Source organism: Chiroxiphia lanceolata, chromosome 4 (genome assembly GCF_009829145.1).
Source record: "Chiroxiphia lanceolata isolate bChiLan1 chromosome 4, bChiLan1.pri, whole genome shotgun sequence".
In the NCBI taxonomy this organism is placed as follows: domain Eukaryota; kingdom Metazoa; phylum Chordata; class Aves; order Passeriformes; family Pipridae; genus Chiroxiphia; species Chiroxiphia lanceolata.
The window spans coordinates 25,428,180-25,452,128 of record NC_045640.1 but is presented as its reverse complement, the minus strand read 5'-3'; the positions used below and the strand labels follow the sequence as shown (position 1 = coordinate 25,452,128).

The window sequence follows — 23,949 nt, the reverse complement described above, 5'->3', positions numbered from 1 at the left end:
CTTAGCAACAAGTGTCCTATACTGTTTCTCCCTTCTTGAAACTGCTTTATGTAAGCTATCTTTAATTAAAATGAGCTTTTCCATGTGTCCACAATTGATTCCTTAAAATATTAATAATTTTCCCTACATTGAATATCAAAGCCATTACTTTTTCCTGTGTATCCTTTAACTCTACTTAAATAATTCATTTATCCATTTTCCATCCCTCAGGGAGACCCTTTTTTTTTTGTTAATACAATGTGATCGCATTTAAAACAGAGGATATTTCCTCCTCCTAAAGATATAAGATATTTTCTTTCTTTCCAGTGTTTATTCAGCATAAGAATCCAGTTAGCAACCATTTTATTAAGATACAAATGTAGCATGGAAATATGTGTCTGCCTGTGTATAAATGCCCTTTCCACTGCTCATCAATCTTGCACTAATTAGAAAGACAAAAATATTTTAAAACCAATTAATGTCACTGAGAAACATTCCAGTAATTCTCAAAATACAGTGTAACTATGATGGATACATTTCAATTATTTCAAAGCATTCTCTCAGAGCACTGAATAAGCATAAGGGAAAAGAAAGGGCTAAGAGCTGCATTACTTGGCTGCTGAATCTCTAACATAGGATGTGGATTAAGGTTTAAGTGAGACCAGCAGTTCATGTTCTCTCTCAAAAAGCTCCAGAGTCACCTGATTAAAGTGCAACCTTGACAAATATGCACAGCATTGTCTCTCACAGTTGGAATCACCAAAGAGGCTAAAAACAGCACCATGAGCTGCATAATCTCTAACCTCAGGGGACAACAAAAACAGAGAATTGCTGTGTCAATCTCATTTCCTTGTTAGGCTCATTATCATAAATGCAGGCCTTTGGTTTTGAATGCCACACTTCAATAACATTTACCTATCAACAGCTGCTGAAATATTGAATTCCACAGTCATCTTTTCCTTTTGATGCTTTCCCTTTTGTTTCTTTATCCATAAACATGAGCAACTGAGCTAAGCTTAAATTAACTAGCTGGGGTTAAATGTTTAGGGCAGCAAATTATGGCTAGCCTGCTTGCAGAGTGGTTTAGATTACAGAGGAGAGTTGCCAATCTTAGCTCTCATCATGCACTCCAAACGTGCAGAGCAATATGGGCAGTTCACGGCCAAATCCTGCATGCTTTAGTTATCACAGGAGCACTGCTCCCATGAATAAGTGGAGCAAGATTTAGCCCCAGCTCAGAAGATAGAGATGAATCACACTTTTATTCTTTGAGTACCTCACGGTACCTTCAACACAGGCATGTTCAGTGATTGATAGTCTGTGTCTAGATTGGGTATTTTTCTATATACTGACAAATATTCTCTTAGCGGTGGTTTCTAGGAGCAGAGGAGTATACACTGCAGCAATGTTGGGTTTCTTATTTTTCATTGTGCCCTTTGTCTTTGTTTTGATTAGGGTTTTTCCTAAGGGTCAGTTACTTCCTATCATTTTTCCACTCTGAGTGCTCCACAATAATCCTGTTACAACATCTCCAGCCTTTATCATCAGTAAAACAGTGGAAACTTGCATCAGTAAACAGGTAGGGAAAGATACAACCTTCGCTTCAGGGTCACATCCCAAGTGGTGGCACAGTCTAAGGGAAATGAAGGTGTTTGGCTTTCTGAAAATGAGCTCCTGGTATCAGCTAAGGCTTTTTTTTTTTTTGCTTTTAGTTGATCAAGGCAAGGGCTATGTGTTAACTGTTTTTATCCAGTGCCCAATCAAACTGGGACTGTAATTCAGAGATAAATGTTTGGTTAATAATAATTTTGTGATTACAATGCTGTTACTCTGAAGACCGCTGGGGAGCTGTAGGCTGTGCTGCAGGGAGCAGCCACAGAAAGGGGCAGCCTACAACTACTCACAGCAGGCACAGCAGCATCTCCTCCTAATTTGACACCATTGCTTCACCCAGCCTATCACTTTGCCAGTCTAGGGCCACACTCCTCAGATGCAAAGGCACAGAGTCCTCCTCCAAGAGTGACTGCATACCTACAGAGCTTATGAGGAAAATGACGTTTCCCTAAAAAAGGGTATCCCACAAAGGAAAAGGTGAGACCACCAGGGTTAAGCACTTCTGTTCCACAGGACTGAGCTGCAGGAGCTCCTCGGGTTAGGCCACAGCACCATAGTCCCTTGTATGAAACTCAGGGGAAGTCACAGAAGGAAAGGGGGAGACACCAACACATTTTTTAGGTCAACACACCCAAAAGAATCACTGACAGCAAAGTAGAGGAAAAGTTGAGCCTTCATAAAAACAAACAAATGGGGTATTTTGGTGGTGATGGGCACTGTCAAAAAGCTCAGCAGAAAGAAATCCAGTGCATATTCCATTTTCCTCACAGATGACATCCCTGTCTCATTTCAGTGGATAAACCTGCTTCTCTCTTCATATCCACAGAGACCCAGCATCTGCCTGATGAGCTGCAGGGACCTCAGTAAAGACAGCAGCTTAGAGAACATGATCTGCCACCCTTGGTTTTCTCTGTTTGTACAAGGTTCATGTCAGGCAAGGGCTGTTTCCTCCCACCAGGAGCTGAAGGGTAGGCATCAACACCAAAGAGTAGTGAGCTCCTAGGAAAGTACTTGACACCTCAGCAGGTAATTTTTGGCTGTTTATTTGAATCTAATTATTAAGAGCCTAATATTAACTTTATACAATTTTAGTACTGACCTCTGAGAGCTGCTGGCCACAGCTGTAGCAGAGGCCAGTCAGATGAGAAAAGGTGGAGGACAGATTTTGTTTCTGAGTGGAAGCAGACTTTATCTGACACATATTTCCAGTCTCTCTTTTGCATTACAGTACAATATTTTTTTAAAGCACAAGTGATCAGAGACAGTCCGAAAACAAAAGATTTATGATTGATTTTGCTTAGGTAAAAAGGCGATTTCTATTACACTAGCCTTTACTTAGATGCTTTTGGCTTCTACAAGGAATCAATTTATTCTACTTGTCAAAAAAATCAAAATCAGAAACAGCCCAGCTCCTGGTATGCCCTGCATGAAAGAAATGCCCAGTTGTAGAACTTAGCTCCACTTTTCTGCTGTAGATGGGCTGAAGACCGCAGGAGTTAATTACGTCAATAAAGAAGGTTCGCTTTTCATTTCCAGCAAGCCAGACTCTGACTAAATAAATAAAGCTGAAATGGGAGAGTGATGACCACAATAAGTAGCTGAAACTCCATGTCATGACAGAGGAATGATTTCCCATCCACCACTTAAATACAGCTAAGGTGTTCTGTAATTTTACTTCCACAAGCCAAAGGCTTTATTGTAATCCTGATAAATTATAGCAACAGAAGCAGGCGAGAAGTGGAACAGAAGAAGGAAAATGTTAATGCAAAATATAAAATTGTCTTGCAGAAAAGAATAGGGAGAGCAAGCAAGCGGTTTGTTATCATTTATTTTTCTTCAACATATCATTTGGTTTCAGCTGTCTCCCATCTCACCCAGATCTCCACCATTTCTCAGAAACGTCTCTCGATGGCATCTCATTCTCCTCCTGTCTTTCACCAGCGTTTCATTATTTCTTAACTGTCCCCGAAAGGGCCCGGGCAGGCGGTGGGGGGGGAGCGGGCGCGGAGGGAGAGGGACCAGCCTGCGCCCCACGCGTCAGCCCCATTTAAGCAGTTTCCAAAAAGCGGGGGGTGGGGGTTGGGGGTGTGAACTGGGCGTTGCAAATAATGTTAAATGTGATTAATCTCCCGGATTCCTGGAAATCTGACATGCATGAGTTACAGCGAAACCTCTTTTATTTCGCCATGAAATGCTTTTGCATAATGAGAAAGAAAACGTCCTCTGTGCCCTAATCAACTCTGACAGGTCCTGGACTCCCAAATACTTTTATTTATGGCATTATTTATTTCACCCCTAATAACTGTGGAGGCGGGCCCGCGGCTCGCTCCGTGCGGGGAGAGGAAGGGAGGGAGGGAGAAAGGGAGGGATGGCCGGCCGGGCGGCGGGGCTCCGCGCCCGGCCAAGGGGACACAAAGTTTTTGCGGCGGCCGGCGCTCGGCGGGGCGGAGCGGGGCCGTTCCCCGCGGCCCAGCCGTGCCGAGCCGGGCGATGCCGAGCAGAGCTGGAAGGGCTCCGCGGCCGCTCGCCCCCCCCTCTGCGGCTCACCTGCCCCGCGGAGGGGGCCCGGGGGCGGCGGCTGCCCCGCCAGCGCCCGCCTCCCACCCCGCTGCCATTAGCAGACATTACCCTAAACACTTGCCGGTCGCCGCCCGTCTCCCTCCAGGCATTGGCGCGGCCGCCTGTCAATCAGGCCGGCGCCCCGCCGCGCCGGGGCTCCGCCGTGCCACAGAGACGAGCCGCGGCGGCGGCAGACACAGCCCTGGAGCGGGGCCGCGCCGCGCCGGGGGAGGCGGCGGAGGATGGAGGAGGAGATGCAGCCGGCGGAGGAGGGGCCCAGCACCCCCAAAATCTACAAGCAGCGGGGCCCCTACAGCGTCCTGAAGACCTTCCCCGGGAAGCGGGCGGCGCTGGCCAAGCGCTATGAGAGACCCACCATGGTGGAGGTGCCCCGCGGGCGCGGAGCGGGGCAGCCCTTCCCGCACGCCGCCGAGCCGCTGCCCTACGCGTCGCACGGCCCCTTCCCCAACGGGCCCGCCCGCCCCGCCGCCGCCCCCGGCGCTGCCCAGGGTCACCCCCGCCCGCCGCCGCCGGCCCCGAGCTCCTCGGGCCGCTACGGCCCCTGCCCGGCGGCGGCGGGGGGCGGCGGCGCGGAGCTGAGCGCAGGTACCCGCAACTCCTCTCCTCCGCCGCGCAACTTCGCGGGGCACTTTGCAGCAGGCAGGAGCGGGATGGGGGCTGCGGGCTCCCCTTTCCCCGACGCGCACACCCCTCTCCCGGGCGGCCGGCGGCGGGCTGACCCCCGCTGGGTCCCTCGACTGGGGGCTGGCGGCGCCGGGCGCCCCGGGGCTGGGTGCGGGGGGCGCGGGACGGGCGGCTGTGTCCGCCCGTCGGTCGGGCATCGGCTGAAGTTCCCGGGGCGGGCGGGGAAGGGTCGCGGTGAGGGCTGTGCCACAGCCGCGCAGGACTTGGCAGGGCGGGCGCCGCCGGCCGTGCGCACCTGCGGGAGGGAGCGCTGCTGTCACCGCTGCCGGCGGGGCGGGGGGCGGACAGGCGGGGGGAGCCCCGGGACGGCCGCTCCGCCGGGGAGGGCGGCAGACTGGGGCCGGCTGCCGGAGGAGCTGCTGGTAATGGAGAGGCTGCTGATGGAGAGGTGGTGATTTTAACAGAAAGAAAATAGATCGGCTGCTTGCCTGCATCGTTTTCGTAAGATGCAGCGAGGAACAGGAGATCAAATTATTTTTATTTTTTCCTTCAAAGGTGTAAGATACCGTGATGCTGAACGTGTATCTTTCTTCTAGTGATGGCTTGGAGTTAAAAACCACGTAGATCTTGATATGCAACCTAAATTTGGCATCAGGAAATGGGAAATTGCATCTTTAAGCAGAGTACAATCAAAAATGAATTACAATAAATCCTATATAATTGCATAGGTCATTCTCTTTAATGAGATTTTATTAACCTGACTGTCAAGCTTTTGAGTCAGGCAGATATTTTATCTTCTTCAACTGATAAAAGTGTCAGCTATAAACCACCATATAAATATTCATAAATCTACACATCTGTGGCAGCCTATCAGCATCATTCTTTTGGACATTAAAAGCATTCTAATTACTTTCTGTCTAGCAGAGCTGAAATGCTGCCTGTTATAGTATGTGCTTGGCAGGCATGATTGCTTTTGTTTGCCATCACAAATAGCAGCATCCTATTTTATATACTGATGGTCCAGAATATATTCAGGGTTTGACTGAACAGGATGAATATTATGAAGCACCATCTGGTTTTGATAACATTGGGTATATTAACTCATCTGTTAATTTTTGACACATCATTGATTTATTTATTTAGAAAAATTGGATCCTGTTTTGGTATGTTGCTGTTTGCCTTTGTAACAAATGTGATGACATTTCCTTACTAAACAGGGAGATGCGCTAGTTAATAGGATATATGGCTATGTTTTAATGCCTGTTTTCACTTAGAAGCAGCCGTGTACTGGAGGAATTTATCATGTCTTGTTACAAATAATTCAAGTACTTTACCAAAAAAGTTTAATACTTGAATAGATTAGCCTGAAAATTCACGTCTCTGACGCATAGTTCTGTGATCTGTGGCAGAAGGTCATCTTTTTCATGAAACTACTTCTTGAAATGCCCAAGTGGTGGTACTTGGGTATTCTGTGTGGCTCACAATCAAAACAGTGATGATAAATGTAACACCTACATTTCTTTACAAAAGCAGATTACACCATGGAAAACATTCAGCTGTCTGGTAGATGATATACAACACCATATTCACAGCAAAGCCCTCTAGGCTTTGGTGAGCAGAAGTTTGGACTCTCTTCTGCCTGTGTACATTGTACTAACCAGGCACTAGAGCGGACTGCAGAGTTTGTCATTGATTCAGTCCTGTGCTAAAGAAGGAGATAGTTGAGGAACTGCCATTTGTGCACTGAAGTTCTTTGAAGTCCCTGCCCCTTCATCTGCACATTCAGGCTTTACTTTTACTTTAGGTTCCTAAATGGGTCCCAACATACCCTTTGCTCAGACTTAAGTACCAAGAGAAACAGCACAGGAGAAAACAAACCAAAAAACTTGTTACAGTGTGCAGAAGTGGGATTTTGTACAAGTTCTCACCAGAGGCTGATAGTTGTTACCAGAGGTGGCCCACGAAGGTAAGGTGACTAGAGCACCTCCTCTGTGAAGACAGGCTGAGAAAGTTGGGGTTATTAAGCCTGGAGAAGAGAAGCCTGCATGGAGACCTCACAGCAGCCTTCTAGCATTTGAAGAGGACCCACAAGGAAACCAGAGAGGGACTCTTGAAGAAGAACTGTAGGGATAGGACAAGGAGTAATGGCCTCAAAGGGGAAATTTAGGTTAGATATATGGGAAAAAATTCTTTACTGTGAGGGTGATGAGGTACTGGAACAGGTTGCCCAGAATCATGGATGCCCCATCCCTGGCAGTGTTCAAGGCCAGGCTGGATGGGACTCTGAGTAACCTGGTCTAGTGGGAGTTGTCCCTGCCCATGGCAGAGTGTTTGGAAATAAATGAACTTGAAGGTCCCTTCCAACCCAAAATATTCTGTGATTCTATAAAGCAAGAGACAAGGTTTAGACCTCCTGGGTATTGTAATCCCAGAGGTAAGGATGCTTTCCTGAGCTATGCACTGATCCTTCCTGCTTGGCGATGGAGTAATACTACGCACCTTTTGTTGGAGGAGACATAGTGTTGGTAAGCTGAGCAAGGAGCTAGTTGGGACTCCAGAGCTGTATGTGTGTGAAGTACTCACATTGACCAGAGCCTTGAAATCCTCTTAACAAATGTGTGAGCCAATTTAGTAGCCCAAGATGCCTCTCGGAAGGCAAAGCTGGGGTTTTGCCCCTGAGGAGTGGGACCATTTGCATGTGCTCCATGCATGGTCACTGCACTTTGCCCGGCATCTCCGAGTTTCCCACAGGAGCAAGGGGCAGAGGCCCAGAACACCTCTTAGCCAGAGGTTCATCTCAAGCTGTGGGTGTTGTAGGGAGGGACAGGTCCTTTTCTTAGCAGGTGTCCAGCTGCATGTCCATTCTCCACAAGGCAGTCACCATCTATGACTTGTACAGTTTTCCCATTAGCTTATCCCTGGCACTTGGCATGTAAACACTTGAATTAAGGAGTGGAGTGCTGTAGGTCATGGTTTTGTAGGGACACCCATTTCACTTCAATTTCAGAGATCTTTTTGCTGATACTCTTCACCAGTGCAGGCAACAGTGAGCAATATGGCTAGTAAAACACCATTACTGGCATGCCTAACTGTGCCAGCAACTTAAACACTTAGCGCAGTTGATTCTTAATCTTCAGCCATGGCATTTCTGGCCCCATGAGATTCAGAGCTCCAAGTTTGCTTTCCGGAGCAGGCACCTCAAACACAGCCACAAGTAAGGATGCTTCCATATTTTTGCAGCTTTTCCTAATGGTTACAGCTCTTGCCAAGAGTGACTGGTTTCTTCCTCAGTCCCTCTCTAAGAGACTACCCTCACTTCCAGACTTCATCAGAACTGCAGGAAGACGGAAAGGAGGAAAAGCAGGTATTCTCCACCCAGTGCCACAGCAAAGAAAAATCTAGCTTGAGGTCCCATCATCTAGGGAAAAATCATGCATGAGAAATGTCATCTTGCTACGAGAAATGCTGCACTGCAACACAACCCTTCTCTCTCCTCTAGTGAATAGTGGTTACTCTGACCGCTGCTGCTGCTGTGAGCCACACATATGGATGCATTCAAAGCCCCATTTTCTTACATGAAACATTAATTCTTTATTCTTATTATTTTCCTGCTGTGAAGACAATGTGTACCTTTGTCTTCGGTAGCATGTACGTTAAATAGTATCGTAATCCACCAAAGAAACTCATCTTCCTTAGGAAAGCATGATGTGGACCTTACATTGGGGCTTAAAATTTAAGGTGGACTTTCATAGAAAGTAGAGAAGGAAGAGCAGAGCTGTCTTAGAGGTATTACCAGTGCCAGCAACCTGGCATATTTAACATGACCAGTTAATAAAGCTCTGTCCTACCAAGATAGAAAACCAGCTTGTTAAGTGAACAGCAAAGGTGAAGATCCTTGTTTTGGCCTTAACTGAGGAGCTGGGAGCCCTCATCTGGAAGTAGGTCTGTCAGATCAGTACTGAAATGGCCAGACTGTCTCAGTGATCTTTATGCAAAATGCCCAAGAGAGCATCACATAGTCATGAGAGGTGTCAAATGGTCTCAGTTTTGTGACCCAAGAGTAGATATTTACAGCAGTGGTCATATCTAAAAACATAATGATAAAGTCTCTATGTTTAGATAAAGCCTACTTTGGGGTGTACAAGGCTGCTGCCCCAGGATCTCAGTTAATAAAAATATGATTATAATCAAATCAAGAAGTGCAAATAATCAGGTGAGAGGGCTGAATCACTTTAAGGTGAAGAGTGAGATGATTGAAACTGCTAAGGAACCTGGACTTCACAATCTTGCTGAAAATTAAATAACAATGAATACATTCCCTGCAGGGAAGAATGTATGGTATTCATAGCCACTCAATAGTTACGAAGATGACTTTTTAAACCAGCTGCCCAAGGATACCAAGGAAACTGTGGAAAAGCCACAACTTGAATCCAGAGCCATTGAGACCAAACACAATGCTTTATTAATAAAGCTGTCTGGTTTAAGTATTGAAGAGATACTTAGGTGTAGGAAAAGCTGAAGTTATACCTGCCAATTTTTCCAGACATCTTTTCTGATGCATTAGTGTAAGTCATCAGGTTGAGTTTCAGACATTTGCTCTTACTAAACCCTGTTTTCAGTCTGGCAGTTGAATAGCTAAGAGGCTCCCGTAGTTCAGCATCAATGAGAAAAAGATGTAAAGATGAATGCTGTATCTGGGAGTTGATACCTGATTTGCCATATGTATCTTCTGGTTGCTTGTAGTCTCAAATAATCTAGTTATGAATACTTATACTTTCAGCAATTTAATCCCTGCTCTCTTAGTGCTTTTATGGGCCTTATCCAGCAGGTCCAGGCAAATGTCTAGTTAAAGTCAATAGAAGTTCTGCTCTGTAAAACTAAAGACTGTGGGGCCTGGGACATTAGAATTACATGGTTGATGAACATGGTAATAAGGAAAAGGAATATCACAATAAGGCTGTAATAAACTGTTTACCCTGTTTTAGTCCAGTGCAATGATTTCAATAGAATCCTACTTTCATAGAAAATACATACATTACATTAACTCAATTAAGAATTATATATTGGTGTTTATTCAGTAGTAATCACATAAAAACAACTTTTTGTCATTTCTTAAGTGATTAGATGTTGCACAGTGCTTGCATTTCTAATTACAATCAGTCTGTAAAAGCTGAAATCCCAATTTCTACAATATATGCTAAATGGGCAGCATTTGTTTTTATTTTTTCTCCATCACAAAAATAACTGTAGTTATCATTCTCATTTAGAGTTGTTCAAACTGTGGGTGCATGCACTATAACTGGTGTAGAAGTCACTTCAAAGTGCTACCCACTTCAGCACAGAGCCAGATGTTTCCAGAATGTGTGCTGAGAGCATCCCTCACTGTTGCTGCCCAGTGGTACCCACAAAAAAAACATGTGTGACCTAGCCCTGCTTTGTCATGACTCTCATTTTTATGTCTTTGAGTATGGGATGAAGTTAAGAAAAAAAAACCAGTAATTACTGTTATTGTGTCTTTCTAGTAGATCTGATACTGAACTGAAGACTAAATCAATACTGTCATTTCTGTATAAAATTTCAGTTACATTTTAAGCCATTATCACAGGGAATGTGCCTAATGCATTACATTTTACAACAAAACTAATAATTAATTTCGTCTTTACTGATGTCAGTGTGTATTATAGCATTCTTCAAAACTAGTATTTTGAATGTCAGGTTACTTTTTGCTGGTTTTTAGGAGAAACCATAATAGTAGAATAACATCTCTTATATTATTCTAATCCCTTTTCTATTGTTTCATTCATATTTTGTCCCCTCGTAACAAGGATATGCAAAGAACGAGTAACTGTTTTGTCAACAGGGACAATAATGATTAAAATACAAACAGGAAATACAATTTTAGGTCCGGAATCAGATTATAGGATTAAAATTAATGAAAAAACTGTTCTGTAGTAGGATTGCAAAGTTCCAATCGATATCATCCTGTAATAATTTTAAAGGGAAATGTGGGAAGAAATAAGGCAAAGAAAGCACAACTTGAGATTGTTAGTGATGCTTCTGTTTCTTGATTTTCCTTTGGTTTATCAGATCCCAGCTAGAAAGCTGCCATGTCACTGGGGTTCCGTTTTCTAATTTATATTACATCTGTTGTGCTATTTGCATTGTAAGAGTTAAAGACAGCTGGCCTTACGTTAGTGCAGAAAAAGAGAGGGAGAGACAGCAGGTATGGAGGCTACAGAGCACCTGGCACCTTACTGGCACCCACTTGCAAAGGGAGTGGCAGTGCCTGTGCATTTCGGCTCCTTGGAATTTGTAGTGTGGACAGAGGGTGTTGCATCCTTTGCACCAAAGGTGTGTTGGAGAAATCTGCCCTGGTTCATCTGAGCCCATTTACAGGGATGTGTTATGGCTCTTTAGCACAGGAGGCTGACTGCAAGGACGCTTAAAGTGGCCTTAGGGCCAGTCCAGTCCTTCACATGCTACTGGGCAATCCCTGCTTGGCCTTGGGCAGCCTCATGACCCAGCACTGGGCTTGGGCTTCCTCTGTCCACCTCACATCACTGTTCTTAGTCCTCAGGAGATCACATCCTCGGGTTTTGTGCCAGGGAGGACTCCTCTGACTGTGTTCAAGACTGAAAGCATTTGTATGCTGCTTCAGCCGTGTCCTCTTTGCAGAGATCTGGAAGATGGTGCAAATGCAAATTAGTGTTGTTTCAAATATTCTTCAGGCCAGCTGTACTAACCTCAGTGTGAAGTAGATTTTCCACAAGACAGTGTATCTTCTGGATTGTGAAGAAGTACTGTGAGAAGTGCCACCTCTTAAAGGCCTGAATTCTGAATGTTTCTGTTATTTATGTGTTATCAGTGTGATGAGGCTATGTTTTCGTCTCTACTGATGAAGTTAAGATAAATTAAGGTCTGGGGTGCTTAGTCTTATGCATCTGTGGCAGGTTTCAAAAGTAAATGCATTTATCACTTTCTAAAAGTCAAGGCTGCCTGAGAAGTGCTCTCCAAAATTGGCAGCACTTTAACCCACCAATCTTTTTTTTCATATGCAAAATGTTAGTTACATCTGTTTAGACACCTAGAGGAACTCAGCTATGAATAAGCTAAAAAAAATTTAAAAGACATTATTTTTATTGGGGAACCTAACAGGTTATGTCACATATGTCTTGGTCATTTTCTTTCTGAGTCCAAGAAACGTTACAGTGACTTGAGCTATATACATAGACATTGCAGAAATAGATCATCCTACTATGTGGGTTTAGCTTGTAGCTGCTGTTGCTCCTGTCATTAGAGGTAAGGTTGACTAGGTACAGCATCCTTATCCCACTTCCAGAGCTGAGCTGCTGTCTCCAGTGCTGCCCACTGTGTGATACTGGCCTGCCCACAAACTCATAGGAGGTCAGCAGGACAGAAAAAATTCCTCCTCTGACCAGAGGAGCTTCATGTTGTACATTTGATGTCTTTGCTTTATTTAAGAAGAGGGTTTTTTGCTTATCACACGGGGTTTTGGATTGTTCTTGAACGTATCTGGAACCTAAAGCATAAGGAACAGAAGCAAAGTCCATAGAATTGGGTGTGGGTTGTGTGAAGTGTCAATGTCAAACAACTGCAGCAAAACCGAAAAGGAATAAAAACAAAGCTTGGAAGCCTTGTTGGAGAGGAACAGGACAGAGGATGAAAATGTGGTGCAAAGTCCTGCAAATATGTACAGACAATGCTCTCCAGCATTTTGAAATAGACTTTCAGAAAAGTACTTACTTGAAATTTTACTTGTAGCAAATTGGATGGAATTTGTGTTTTCTTCCCCATTTTCCTGACTTAATCCCTCTGAAAGAAGATGGCACTAAGCTGTGTCTATCATCACAATGCATGATTAACAGCAAGGGCACAAGGGCACTCTCAAAATAGAAACAAAGTCAGGATTGTTTTAAATCACAGTGTTGCAGAAGTATTAAAGCAGAAGCCATAATTTTAATGTGTTCAGAAATAAAATGCATGCTACTGTAGACGGTTGTGTACATTCATCTAACTGCTACTGCCTGGCATAACCTTTTGCATTAGGTTTCTGTGATTCATGTTTTCTTTTGTTGCAGAGAGTCGAATGATTCTGGATGCCTTTGCCCAACAATGCAGCCGAGTTCTAAGTCTCTTAAATTGTGGTGGAAAACTACTGGACAACAATCACTCTCAGTCCATGATTTCTTGTATAAAGCAGGAAACCCCAAATTATAGTGAAAGACAAGAGCAATGTCAGCTTGGGAAAATGGTCCATAGTCAGACGTCAGACATTTTAGACATAGAGATGCAGTATATGCAAAAGAAACAACAAACCTCAGCCTTTCTGAGAGTTTTTACTGATTCCCTTCAGAACTATTTGCTTTCTGGGAGCTTCCCTTCTCAGAACACCTCATCAATAAGTGATTTTAGCCATTTGGCAGATGTGGATCCACTTTCAACCTCTCCAGTACACACTTTAGGTGGATGGACATCTCCAGCAACATCGGAATCTCATGGCCATCCATCGTCTTCTACACTTCCAGAGGAGGAAGAGGAGGAAGAAGAGGAAGGTTACTGCCCTCGGTGTCAAGAGCTAGAACAGGAGGTAATTTCATTGCAACAAGAAAATGAGGAACTTCGTAGAAAGTTGGAGAGCATTCCAGGTAAATAATCTCTTGCCATATAATGTTGCCAATCGGTGATTAAAATAGTTTGGGTAATAGTTTGTTGCAAGTTCTAGTCATTTTTTATGTCATTTCAAACACTGGAATTTGTCTCCAGCCAAAATTCCTATATCTGTGCCGAGTGGAAAATTGTCTGCTGATACTCATCCCTATAAACCTTGAATCATAGACTAGTGAGCTGTGTTCAGGGATGTACTTGGAATCTCAAATTCCACATATCAGGTGATTTGTCACAGTAATTTCAAACATATGCTTTTATAACTCATTATCTGTCTTGTTCTTTAAGTAACATTGCAGCTTATAAGACTAATTCCCTTTTGGGCCTCTTTTTTTTGGTTACTTAAGGAAACTATTCAAAGGTACATCCATACTTTTACCTGAAATAAATTTGGCTTTTAACTTGAATAGTATCTCTTAAATTGCTGTTAGCTTAGTCAGAAGGATTAATACATCTCCTCCCATTCATCTTCAAATAAAACCTAATAAAAAAGCTCAACAACAATTTTTCCAGTTCAGCACTACCTGCATGACACTGGGAGAGAGAGAGAGGAAGAAGACAGAAACACCCAATCTAATAGAAACCCCCTATGCAAAAAGCTTCTCTTGCCCTTTAAACGTAGGACTTCTCACTGTTAAGATGTGTCAAGATACTTGACGAGTGGTATTGGATAAGAGCAAAGTATCTTGGACCCATATCTTCTCAACTTTCAGCACAGGCGAAAATACACCTCAAATAGCGATACTAAAAGCAAATTGGAATTTAACAAAGAAAAGAAGCATACAACACACTTCTGACGTGTATACACTAGAGAACTGCACCTTTGCTACCTGAATTTGAGGTATTTAGGGTAGATCCATGCAAAATTAAATGAACTAATCTCTAAATGGCAGAAAAACATGTAATATAGCATGGGCTGTAAGAGAGAAAATACTTGAAATCTGCTAACTATGCAGAAAGAAGGCAGTAACCAACTACTGCCCCAGTATGGAGGGGCAGTTGAAAAATCTGAGCAAAAAGCAAGCAGCAGTCTTCATAATTCTTCTCCCCAACTATCAGTGATGTATTATGCATTATTTATATCACATTGTGTTTTTCTTTTGGGCATTGGTCCATAGGGGTGTAGACAAATCCCATAAGAAGCATTGTTCAGTGCAGAGAAAACCCAAAATTTAGAGTAATTCCCTCACCCCTCCCAAAATCTAGAGTTACCATAACACATGCACTCTCGCTGGTTTCAGTAGTGATTAGTACATCATCTGGAAACACTGCATGACAAAGGGAATTGTGTGCACTTCAAGTCCTGCTGCATCCTAGCTTCAGGTGTGTAAGACCAAAAATGATAATTTAGGATCTGTAATCTGACCTACAGCTTTCATTCAGTCTGAATGCAGTACTGAATGCGGTAATCTTTTTGACTTTGACTAAAGCATAATTTACATTTGACTCAAGTAGTATGCCAGAAGGCCTCCTGTCCTGAGTTAAAGACACTGGTAAGCAGCAGTTTCACCTCTTACCCTGACACTTGGTTCCAGTGCTTAATTACACTGGTGAAAATATGTGCCTTCTTCCCCATCTGACTGACTACCTGAAATCAGCTTCTAGCCATTGACTTTTATACTTTGCTCCACTAAATTAAGTGCTCTCTAAGTCTTGGTACTTCTTCTGATTGAAGGTACTTACAGACTGAAAACTGACTTAATTTCCATTTTAGATAAACAAAGCAAACAGAGCTTCTTGAAACTCCTCAAATGAGTTGAATACTTCTTTGCAGTTCTTTTCTCCCCTTTTGATCGTTTCTTTAAAATTTGGGCGCTGGAAATGCGTACAACACAGTCCTATCTGCCTGATCAACAGTGAATAGTCTCTTTGCTCCTACCCGTGGTTGCCCTGGTCAGTTGACTATTGGTCATGCTGCTGAGCTTCCCGTTCTGTGCACATTTCTTCCTAGATGTGTGTACTTTGTATTTGGCGGTATTCGTGTACTAAGTGTTCCAGTTTGTTCTGTCTGCCCTGCTTGCCCACTGCTTGCCAATTCTTCCATTTCTGTTATCATCCAGATATTTTTTTATTCTTTTTAAATTAACTTTGTGTCCTGGTTAGAAATGCTGAACGGTAATGAGGTTGTTAGACCCTGTTGAACCTTTCTAGAAACACATCTATTAATGATGATTTCCGCAATGACAAATACTTGAGTTGTCAGTAGCAAGTTCCTAATCTATATATGTTCTAGTCTACTGATGTTGTGTGTTGCTCCTTTTGCAATCAGCTAACTCATGGTAGTAAGTTAAATACCCTTAAGGAGCCTAGGTGTCTTATATTGTTCAACCCAGCTTTTTCAAGTGAATCTATAATCTCATCAAAGAATGACGATCAGGTTAGTCTGACAAGATCTACTTTCCATAAGACTATTTTGATTGGCATTAATTATATTCATGTTCTTTAGTTCTTAGTCAATTGAATCCCATTGTGATCACCTGTATTTTGCTAGGATTAATCCTGAGTTAAGCAGCCATTATTTACCTGGGTCATCATAGTTACCCTTCATCTCCTTTAAAAGCAATAACCATGCATAATCATAGTCATTTTACACGCCCTGGGAGTAATGAAACCCCTTGTTAACAGTGTATCAAAGGAAGCAGACAAAGATAAAGTAAATGTGCAAGGACGTAGGACTTCATCTGCCAACAAATAATCATCATCAGATGCATCTGTTGCTGTCTGGGTGACATACAGATAGATCTGAAGTGACTCATGTTTGGAGAAGCAGTAAGAGCCACAGAAGCTGCCTCAGATTTTGCTATGTGGTAGGACAGAGATTTGAGCTCCTCAGGCAGTCCCACAGCCACCACTGAGCAAAGTTAATCAAAAATCAACTAAAGGCAATGTCTAATTATTTTTGTGTCTAGTGCTGATTTTGTTCCAGTGAGCTTCTACTACCAAAAAAGCTGACAGAAATTTTTCTGTTACTTGAAATGCCCAACTCTGTGTGTAAATACACTCATTCTCTGAGCCCTTTTTTTCTTTGCCCATCAAGATGTTGCATGCCTCAGGAGGGAGCCAGAAAGCCCCCTGCAGAGTGTTTCCCACATCTATCAAAGTCATGATGGAAGACAAACTTTCTTCCCTGTGAATTTGTCCACCTCATGCTGGGCATCCAAAGGGCCAGGGAAGGCGATGAGTGCAGTGCAGAAGCAACTGAGGAGGCAGCTAGATGGGCATGAAGGCTGCCATACTGTCTCCACCAAGCCACCAAAAGAGTAGGATATTTTTTACATAGTGGTTTCTTTCTCATCCTTGGGGGAACTGGGCCAGAGCTGCTCGATGAGGCTGGCAGGAGACCCTCTGGGGCGGTGGTGATGTGGACTGTGCTGTCCCCATGGTCGCTGAGGCTCCCACTAGCAACCCTCTCAACAGACTATAAAAGCACCAACCCCTCCCTTATGGTGTATAATATGAATCATTTTATCCTTTTCCTGAAATACTTTGCATTTCTTTTTTTTACTTTCCATATGCAAAAGCCCTTTTAAAATCCATGAGAGTTTGCGATCTAAAAATAGTTACCGCTATACATCTCTGCCTCTAGTTCTGCAGAGCAAGGCTCACAAAGACGCTACTGAGAAGAAGAGTGTTTCCTCAGCAGATGTAAAGGCAATGACTTTTTCTCTTTTTTAACAAATATTACAGAAGACATATCTTCCTGTAGCTTTTGGACATGGAAAATAAGATTTTTCACTTTTCAGGACTCTGCCCTGTTGCTGTAGAAGCCCTCCAGTTCTGTAGGATCTTTTTGCCTATAGCCTAGCATCACTCTTTGGAGATCACCACTGGAGAAAAACAATTACATGGGTAAAATATTGCATATATTTTGGTTGTTGCATGGGTCAAGGGTTTTTTTTCTCAAAAAATATGATTTGACTGAAATAATACTTAAATTTGTGTGAAATCTTAATTGTTCCAGCTACTGAATAAATGAAGAAAAAAATCATATTTCAGTTCTTGGGTTTTGGAGCAATATGACTTCTTTTTCAGTTTCCCCAATATATTTTTTTAGGGAAAATCATTAACCAAACATTTCCAGGTTTCAGTTCAATTGAAGAGAAACATTTTCATTTAGTGTCTTATTTTTTCTTGTTTTGCAATTATCATTAGATGATTTCTGGAAGGAGTTTGGCAAGGTTATCGTTGGCTCTTTAAGGTTTTTGCGACCATCAAGAACAGAGCAAATTAATCCATCTATACAAGGATAAAAGTGTCTCCTAATCTTTTGCCTCTGTATAGAAATTATTAGGGCTGTGATACATTCTCAGTAGTGAAATTAAAGACTTATTTGTGGAACTGCATGTAAGACCTGGATTTAGACCATCTAATATATCAGGATATTAAGCACTTCTTTGTTATTGTCAGCATGATTTTCTTGCAGTTTTTGACCTAAAAGGAAGAAAACATTTCCAGGTGGTTAAAGGAAAGGCCCAAAATCATGAGTGAGGGTTTGTCTTCTGGTGCTCCCAGCTTTGCTGCATGGTTTTAGACAAACCAGTCTGAAAGTAGTGAAAAGGTATAAATAAGATGAAGCACAACGAGGCAGTGATTATTCTTACCTCGTTAGCCCAGCAGCAGAACATACTACAGTAAACAGCAGAAGGGTGGGGGTGGAAACCATCCTCAAATGTAGGGAGCTGATCACCTGTAGAGACAGCATTCAGGGTGGCTGCAAGTAGCCAAAGCAAAGCGGGTTTTACAGGTAGAATTAATATCAATGTAATTGAAAAAGTCAGCCAAGTTTTCCAGGAGGTTTTGTGTGCCCAAGGCTTGACTCTTTTTCCTGACTATTGGATGATCTAATAAAAGATATTACTTTTCCCTAGAAATCCGGTCCCCTTTATACTTTCAGAGCATCATATTTCCAAAGAGCCTACTACAGCCACAGCATAGATAAAGCAGCCATCAAGGGTTATGATGAACACTTTTTCATGTCCTTTTTTTTGGTCCTTTTTCTTGATGTTCACATTTAACCACTTCTTTGGTTTCCCTTGATGTTCTGGATGTTTTGGTCTGATCTGTGGCCTTGTTCTGCTGTTCAGCTTCAAAGTGTGAAGTTACTGTGAGAAGAGAGAGCCTCGAGCACAGTCACCCAGTCTTTGGCACAAGAACCCCTTTGAATTTACAGCACAGCTTTGCTGCTTGTGGGTGCTGGCTTACTTTACTAAACCTGCCTGAATACAAAAACTTACTGAGATATATAATTTCAGCAGACCAGGGCTTTATTTATCTGTTTTCTCCATGCTTCTGGGTACAAACTCATGAGAATTTGGGAGGTCAGATTTCTTAGCCTTCCTTGGGGAGCAGGAGCTGGTGGGAGTTTTGTGGGGAGCTGCAGTTCAACCTGGCAAGGATGAACTCCCCAATTTCAACTTGAGTTTGCCCTTTGCAGGTCAGCATTTGGCATTTTAGTGACTCAAACGGCTGTCCCTACTCACTGGGGACTCCTTGATTTCCTTGTTAGTTATCAGCGGTGGAAGTGTATTGTAGAGGGGTTTTTACAGGCAATATCCCTTCAGCAGGGAAGACTTCAGAGCTCAAAGGGAGCATAAGAAGGAGTACCTTCTAATGAGTGAAGAAAGTGAGGGAGCATAGACAAAAGTAAAAGCCACATGAGCATGTGACAGCATCACTTAAATGAGAGATGCACAGCTGCCTTGCTTTATCTCTTTTTGGCTCTTGTTTAGGCAGAGATGTGCATCCTAGAGGCGTATGGAAGGGGAACATTTTTATTTCTGGAAGAAATTAAAGAAAATTAAAATTAAAACTCCAGTGGCCTTTTAGATGCGGATTAATAGAAATTAAATATTTTTCCACTCCACATGGAAAACACTACTGAGAGGGATTTTAAAAGTAATCTGATGTTTGCTAGAATTTTTTCTCACTTCCCTGTTTTTGGCAGGCATGTAGGTCATTTTAGGAAATCTTGAACACCCTTCTATACATAATGTTGATTATTTTGATTTCTCCTGTCTACTCTCACTACAAATGGTTGCTGCTTTTATTTTACCATCCAGTCACAAACATCCAAATTTGTAAGGTCTTGAGCACTGAGATCAGTTCCTCCAGAGATCCTAACCCCCATCTCTCCTTGCCCCTTGTTGTTTTTCCAGCTCAACAACTTGTCTTCATGGACCATCCAGGTTTCGCTGGCTTTCAGCTGACTATTGAAATAAAAAACCGTATGAGCTAAAATAATCTGAGCCGTGTACACTTGTCCAAATCCCGGGCAGAGAAGGCATCTCCATTAATGTTGTAAGAAATTCACACAGCCATGTAGTTCGTCAGCACGTTCCCTGTCATTTGTTACATCTTTTTGACAGTTGAGCATCAATTTAGAAATGCCCTGGAATGAACTCGGAGAGAAGCATCGCTCAAGGTCAAGCAAAGGAGGACACATTGCAGTGCTGAGCCAGTCGTAACTAACAGCTGCTGGCCTGAGCGGGGTGGATGTAAATGTACACCCTTCCCAATTCTCCTCCTCCTGGCAAGTCAGAGGTAAATTGTCTTAAGTGCTAAGGGATTCGTCTTCTGCAAAACACCAGGAGGAATACTAGCCAGTGTTGGCTACAGAGCACAAAATCTCATTAGTGAACAGAATAACCAGATTTCATACTGTCTGTTTATGGGGCTGAAGCCACCACAGGCAGACATACTGCCAAGCTGGGGGTGAGCCATCCATTCTCACTAGGCCTGTCTGATGCTGTGGGAGAGGTCAGAGATACACTTTATTTACCTTGGAGATGTACCTTATTTACAGCAAGCCTAAGCATCTCTTGACAGTGCTGTGCTTTGGCAATATGAGCAGCCCTGGAGTGTTTTACACTGGGAGGCCACATTTTGGGGATGATAAATGAGAGCCCTCATTTTGACAGATACCAATGCAAGTGATGTTGCACAGTAACATTTATAATGAGCAAAACCCCAGCCCAAACCAATAATAAAGATGTTCTTGGCACTTCATAAAAGTTGGAAACAATTATTAGAGCCAAAGGTTAAAAAGAAAAAAGAGCGGGCAATAACTGGGAAACATTAAAAGCATGTTATTGAAGGCCCCAAAAGACTATCTAGAAGGAAAAGTTTCATACTGGTTACAAAAACAACCAGCTTAGAGGGAAAATGAAGGAACAGTTAGAAACATAACAGATAGATTAGAGGGAAGTTGATGGTGATGAGTAAAAAGCAGAAGTTAGGATCAGTGGCAAATTAATAATAACAATTAAACCTGGAGCACTGTCTTGAGAAGGCTTTCTTTTCCTGGCAAAATTAAGGAAAAATATGGCATGCTAATAACAGTATTGGACCATTATCAGATGGAAATAGGTTTTATCAATAATATGGAACTGCTCATTGAGTTTTTCTGTTTTGGTACTTGTGAAGAGTAAAATAATGCAGTCACACCAATATAATGATGATGGTAAGCAGGTAGAAATATTTTCCATTTTCATCGTAACTCTGGGTGTTAGCACACATTCACCAGCAGCTTCGTGTGGGACTGCAGTCTCAGCTGTCTGTCCCAACTCCCTCCCAATGGGGGGACAGCTGAAGAGCTTGTTAATCAGAGCCAGAATTGCCAGACTTGTTGAAAATTATAAAGAGATGTGGATTCCAGCCCAGGTTATAGGACAGAGTGGTTCAAGAACAGAGATGTCATTGCCAAGAGAGCTGCAGCATGGGCTGCCGGGAAGGGATAGCTGCTTGGGCACACCAGCTTTTCTTCCCTTTAGTGCACATCGACTTATTACCAAAAGAACTAGGCATCTGCTACCAAAGTGTGATGTTTTCAAAATTGCAAGGTTTGGACAACTCCCTTCAGGAACAATATGTTTTGGAATATTTGGGATGCTACAGAAGACCAAAAGATGCGAATACTGTCTGGGGTTTTTTTTAAAGGACATAGGAGATGTTCTTTATGATTGTGGGTTTGTTGGCCTGATATTGAGCCCAGACTAACTAATTGCACAGCTGATGCCAGCTTCAATTAATAGAGTACTAAAAGGGAATAATGCCGTTAGTACCAGGCCAAATTATGATTTTGATGAGACAAAAACTTCAGTTGATGAGGGTATTGCAGATATTCAGGGTGTTACATCATATTACAAAAAGTGATTTAAAAATACAGATATATTTGTATCTGGGAAATTGCCACAACGCAATCGAATTTCTGGAGGAAATTTTTGTGAACCTGTTCACAGCCCATGCTTTTAATACTTTAATCCATGAAAGAAAGCACACAGTCATTGCTCACAGCTTGCAAGCAGTGCAGAGGTAGCAGTGGATGAGGAAGATGAGAAGTGACAGACTTGGCCAATCACAGTGCTGATTATCATGTATTGAGGCACAGAGAACATCACTCTACTTGGTTTCAGCCCCTGAGAAATGTACACTGAGAAAGGCTTTTGGATGACACAGTGATTTTCTGCCTGAGTATTGATGCATAGCATGGCCAAAAGGGCCACCATGGCCTTCAGCTGTACCAGCATGTAAGCTGGCATAGGGACTGCTTTTAGCAGGAGCTCAGCACCTTGGGAATGTCAGTGTTGAGCTTAGCAAAGAGAAGATGAATAAATTACTTCACCACCAACTATAAGCATGTAACAAGCAACAGGCATTTTCCATTTATTTTTCCAAATACTTTATAAACCCAATTGAAAGAAAAAAAAACAAAATGCAGACTTGAAATAAAGTTTATGTTCCTGAGGGTGAAACAGTACACGCTGTAACAACGAGCTGAGGATAGAAACTGCATCACTGGGAGATGATGACTTGGGTTGTACTGTGTTTTACCCGCTGATGCTGTCTGGTGCAAGAAGGATTTAGTCCAGGGAGTCGCTGTGCTGTGTGGCAGCTCAGGCCGAGATATCACAGCCTGGCTTTTGTCATCGGCACATTTGGTGGCCACCACACTCACTGTTCAACTATGTACTAGAAATTAGGATACTCTGCCGAGAAAGCTGTAACAAGCTATGTCAAATAAGCACTTGTTACAACATACAGATGCCTATAATGCCAATGGAGTCTTTAAACTTGGATCAATAAACAGCAAATACCTGCCACCTCTTACACGTCCTGCTTAGCATCTTGGCAAGACCAGCCTTCCCCAGCATGCCAAGTGCCCTGTAGCCCCTCCTCCTCACCCTTTAGCTCCTGCTAAGACCTTACTCTTTCACTTGCTGCAGGCCAGCTTACTTTTCCACTTCCAGTGGCAAAAAGGTTGAGGAAGGAAAATTACTTCCTCAGGTTGAGGAAGGGCAGGAAAATTACTGCCTCCCCGTAGTCTTTCTACTAAACCATAACAAGCCAGTGTTATTTCAACATTGGTGTCTTTCCCCTTGGTTACAGTAGGTGCAGATCCTTGTTAGTGATGTTGGTGCTAAGTGGAAACGTGCATAAGAGATCAGCTCTTGGGATTATGATCTTGTTAACTCTAGAGACCACATCAAAGATAAAGATAAACAAAATTAATAAGCTAGTACATTTAAATGATTATTCATCTTCACAGTTGGGAGCCCCAGGCTCTTACAAAGTTATGTTTGCTGCAGGGTTTGGAGGAAATAGAGAATATTTGCAGAGCCATAAGAGGGACTGTATCTCAGTAACAAAACCAAAGCTTTGAGTTTCCACCTCGTGCTCCCCTCTTTGTGACTTCTTTTAGGCTTCAGTTAATATGGCAGTCCAAGAAATCTGGATTTGAAAATAGCACCTGGTGTTTGAAAGGCTGAGGTTTTTGTACCAACAGCAAACTGTGCTGTGCAATGGCGTTACAAGTCAAAAATGTTCAGCATCCTCAAGTCACTACAGTGATAAAAAAATCATACAGTTTTGTGGCCAAAACATTAATGCTTTTATGAAGATAGAGGGTTTTATAAGCTTTGTCTAGGTTTTAGTACTTTTGTGTTTCTCACTGGTAATGAGAAGGCATTTTATCAGTAGCATACAGTTAAAGCAGAGCTGTACTTCATCTGCTGGGGACACAACAGGTTAAATAATTTCCTGTCATCTCACTTGTGCCTCATCCCTTTGGAAGAACACAGGTAAACGTATCTTTGGATAGCCTGCAGTGAAATTACTTACTGTGTGAAAAATCAGCAACAGGAGTAAATACACTGGTGGGTCACATTACAGAGAAGTCAGTGTGGGGTGCAATAACAGGAATTTATTCGTCATATCAGGCACTTGGCATGGCTTCTGTATGCACACTGTCACGGGAGAGTGGAACCCTTAGACAAAGTTTTAAGAAGCAAAGCCTTGCCAGTGAGTCTTGAGGTGCAGAAAGGACTCTCTTGCTTTCTAAACTCCTTCTCAGGGAAGAGTTTAGGTGCAGCTGAATCCTATCTTAGCCTCGGATTGTGTTAACCGTTTAAATATAAAGGAGTTATAGAGGTATGATTAAACCACTTTGTCCCCCGGGTTTTAATGATGGCA

At 42.8% G+C, this 23,949-nt stretch overlaps 1 protein-coding gene across 3 annotated transcripts in view; it reads left to right on the top strand.

Moving 5' to 3' along the window:
- The first annotated feature begins 4,354 nt into the window (after window positions 1-4,354).
- Window positions 4,355-23,949, top strand: part of BEND4 (BEN domain containing 4) — a 32,964-nt gene continuing 13,369 nt past the window's right edge. For all 3 annotated transcript variants that reach the window (XM_032686339.1, XM_032686341.1, XM_032686340.1), the window contains exons 1-2: window positions 4,355-4,758; window positions 12,897-13,463. In XM_032686339.1, the coding sequence (XP_032542230.1) occupies window positions 4,395-4,758; window positions 12,897-13,463 (931 nt within the window). In that variant the 5' untranslated portion in view covers window positions 4,355-4,394. The remainder of the gene's footprint in view (window positions 4,759-12,896; window positions 13,464-23,949) is intronic.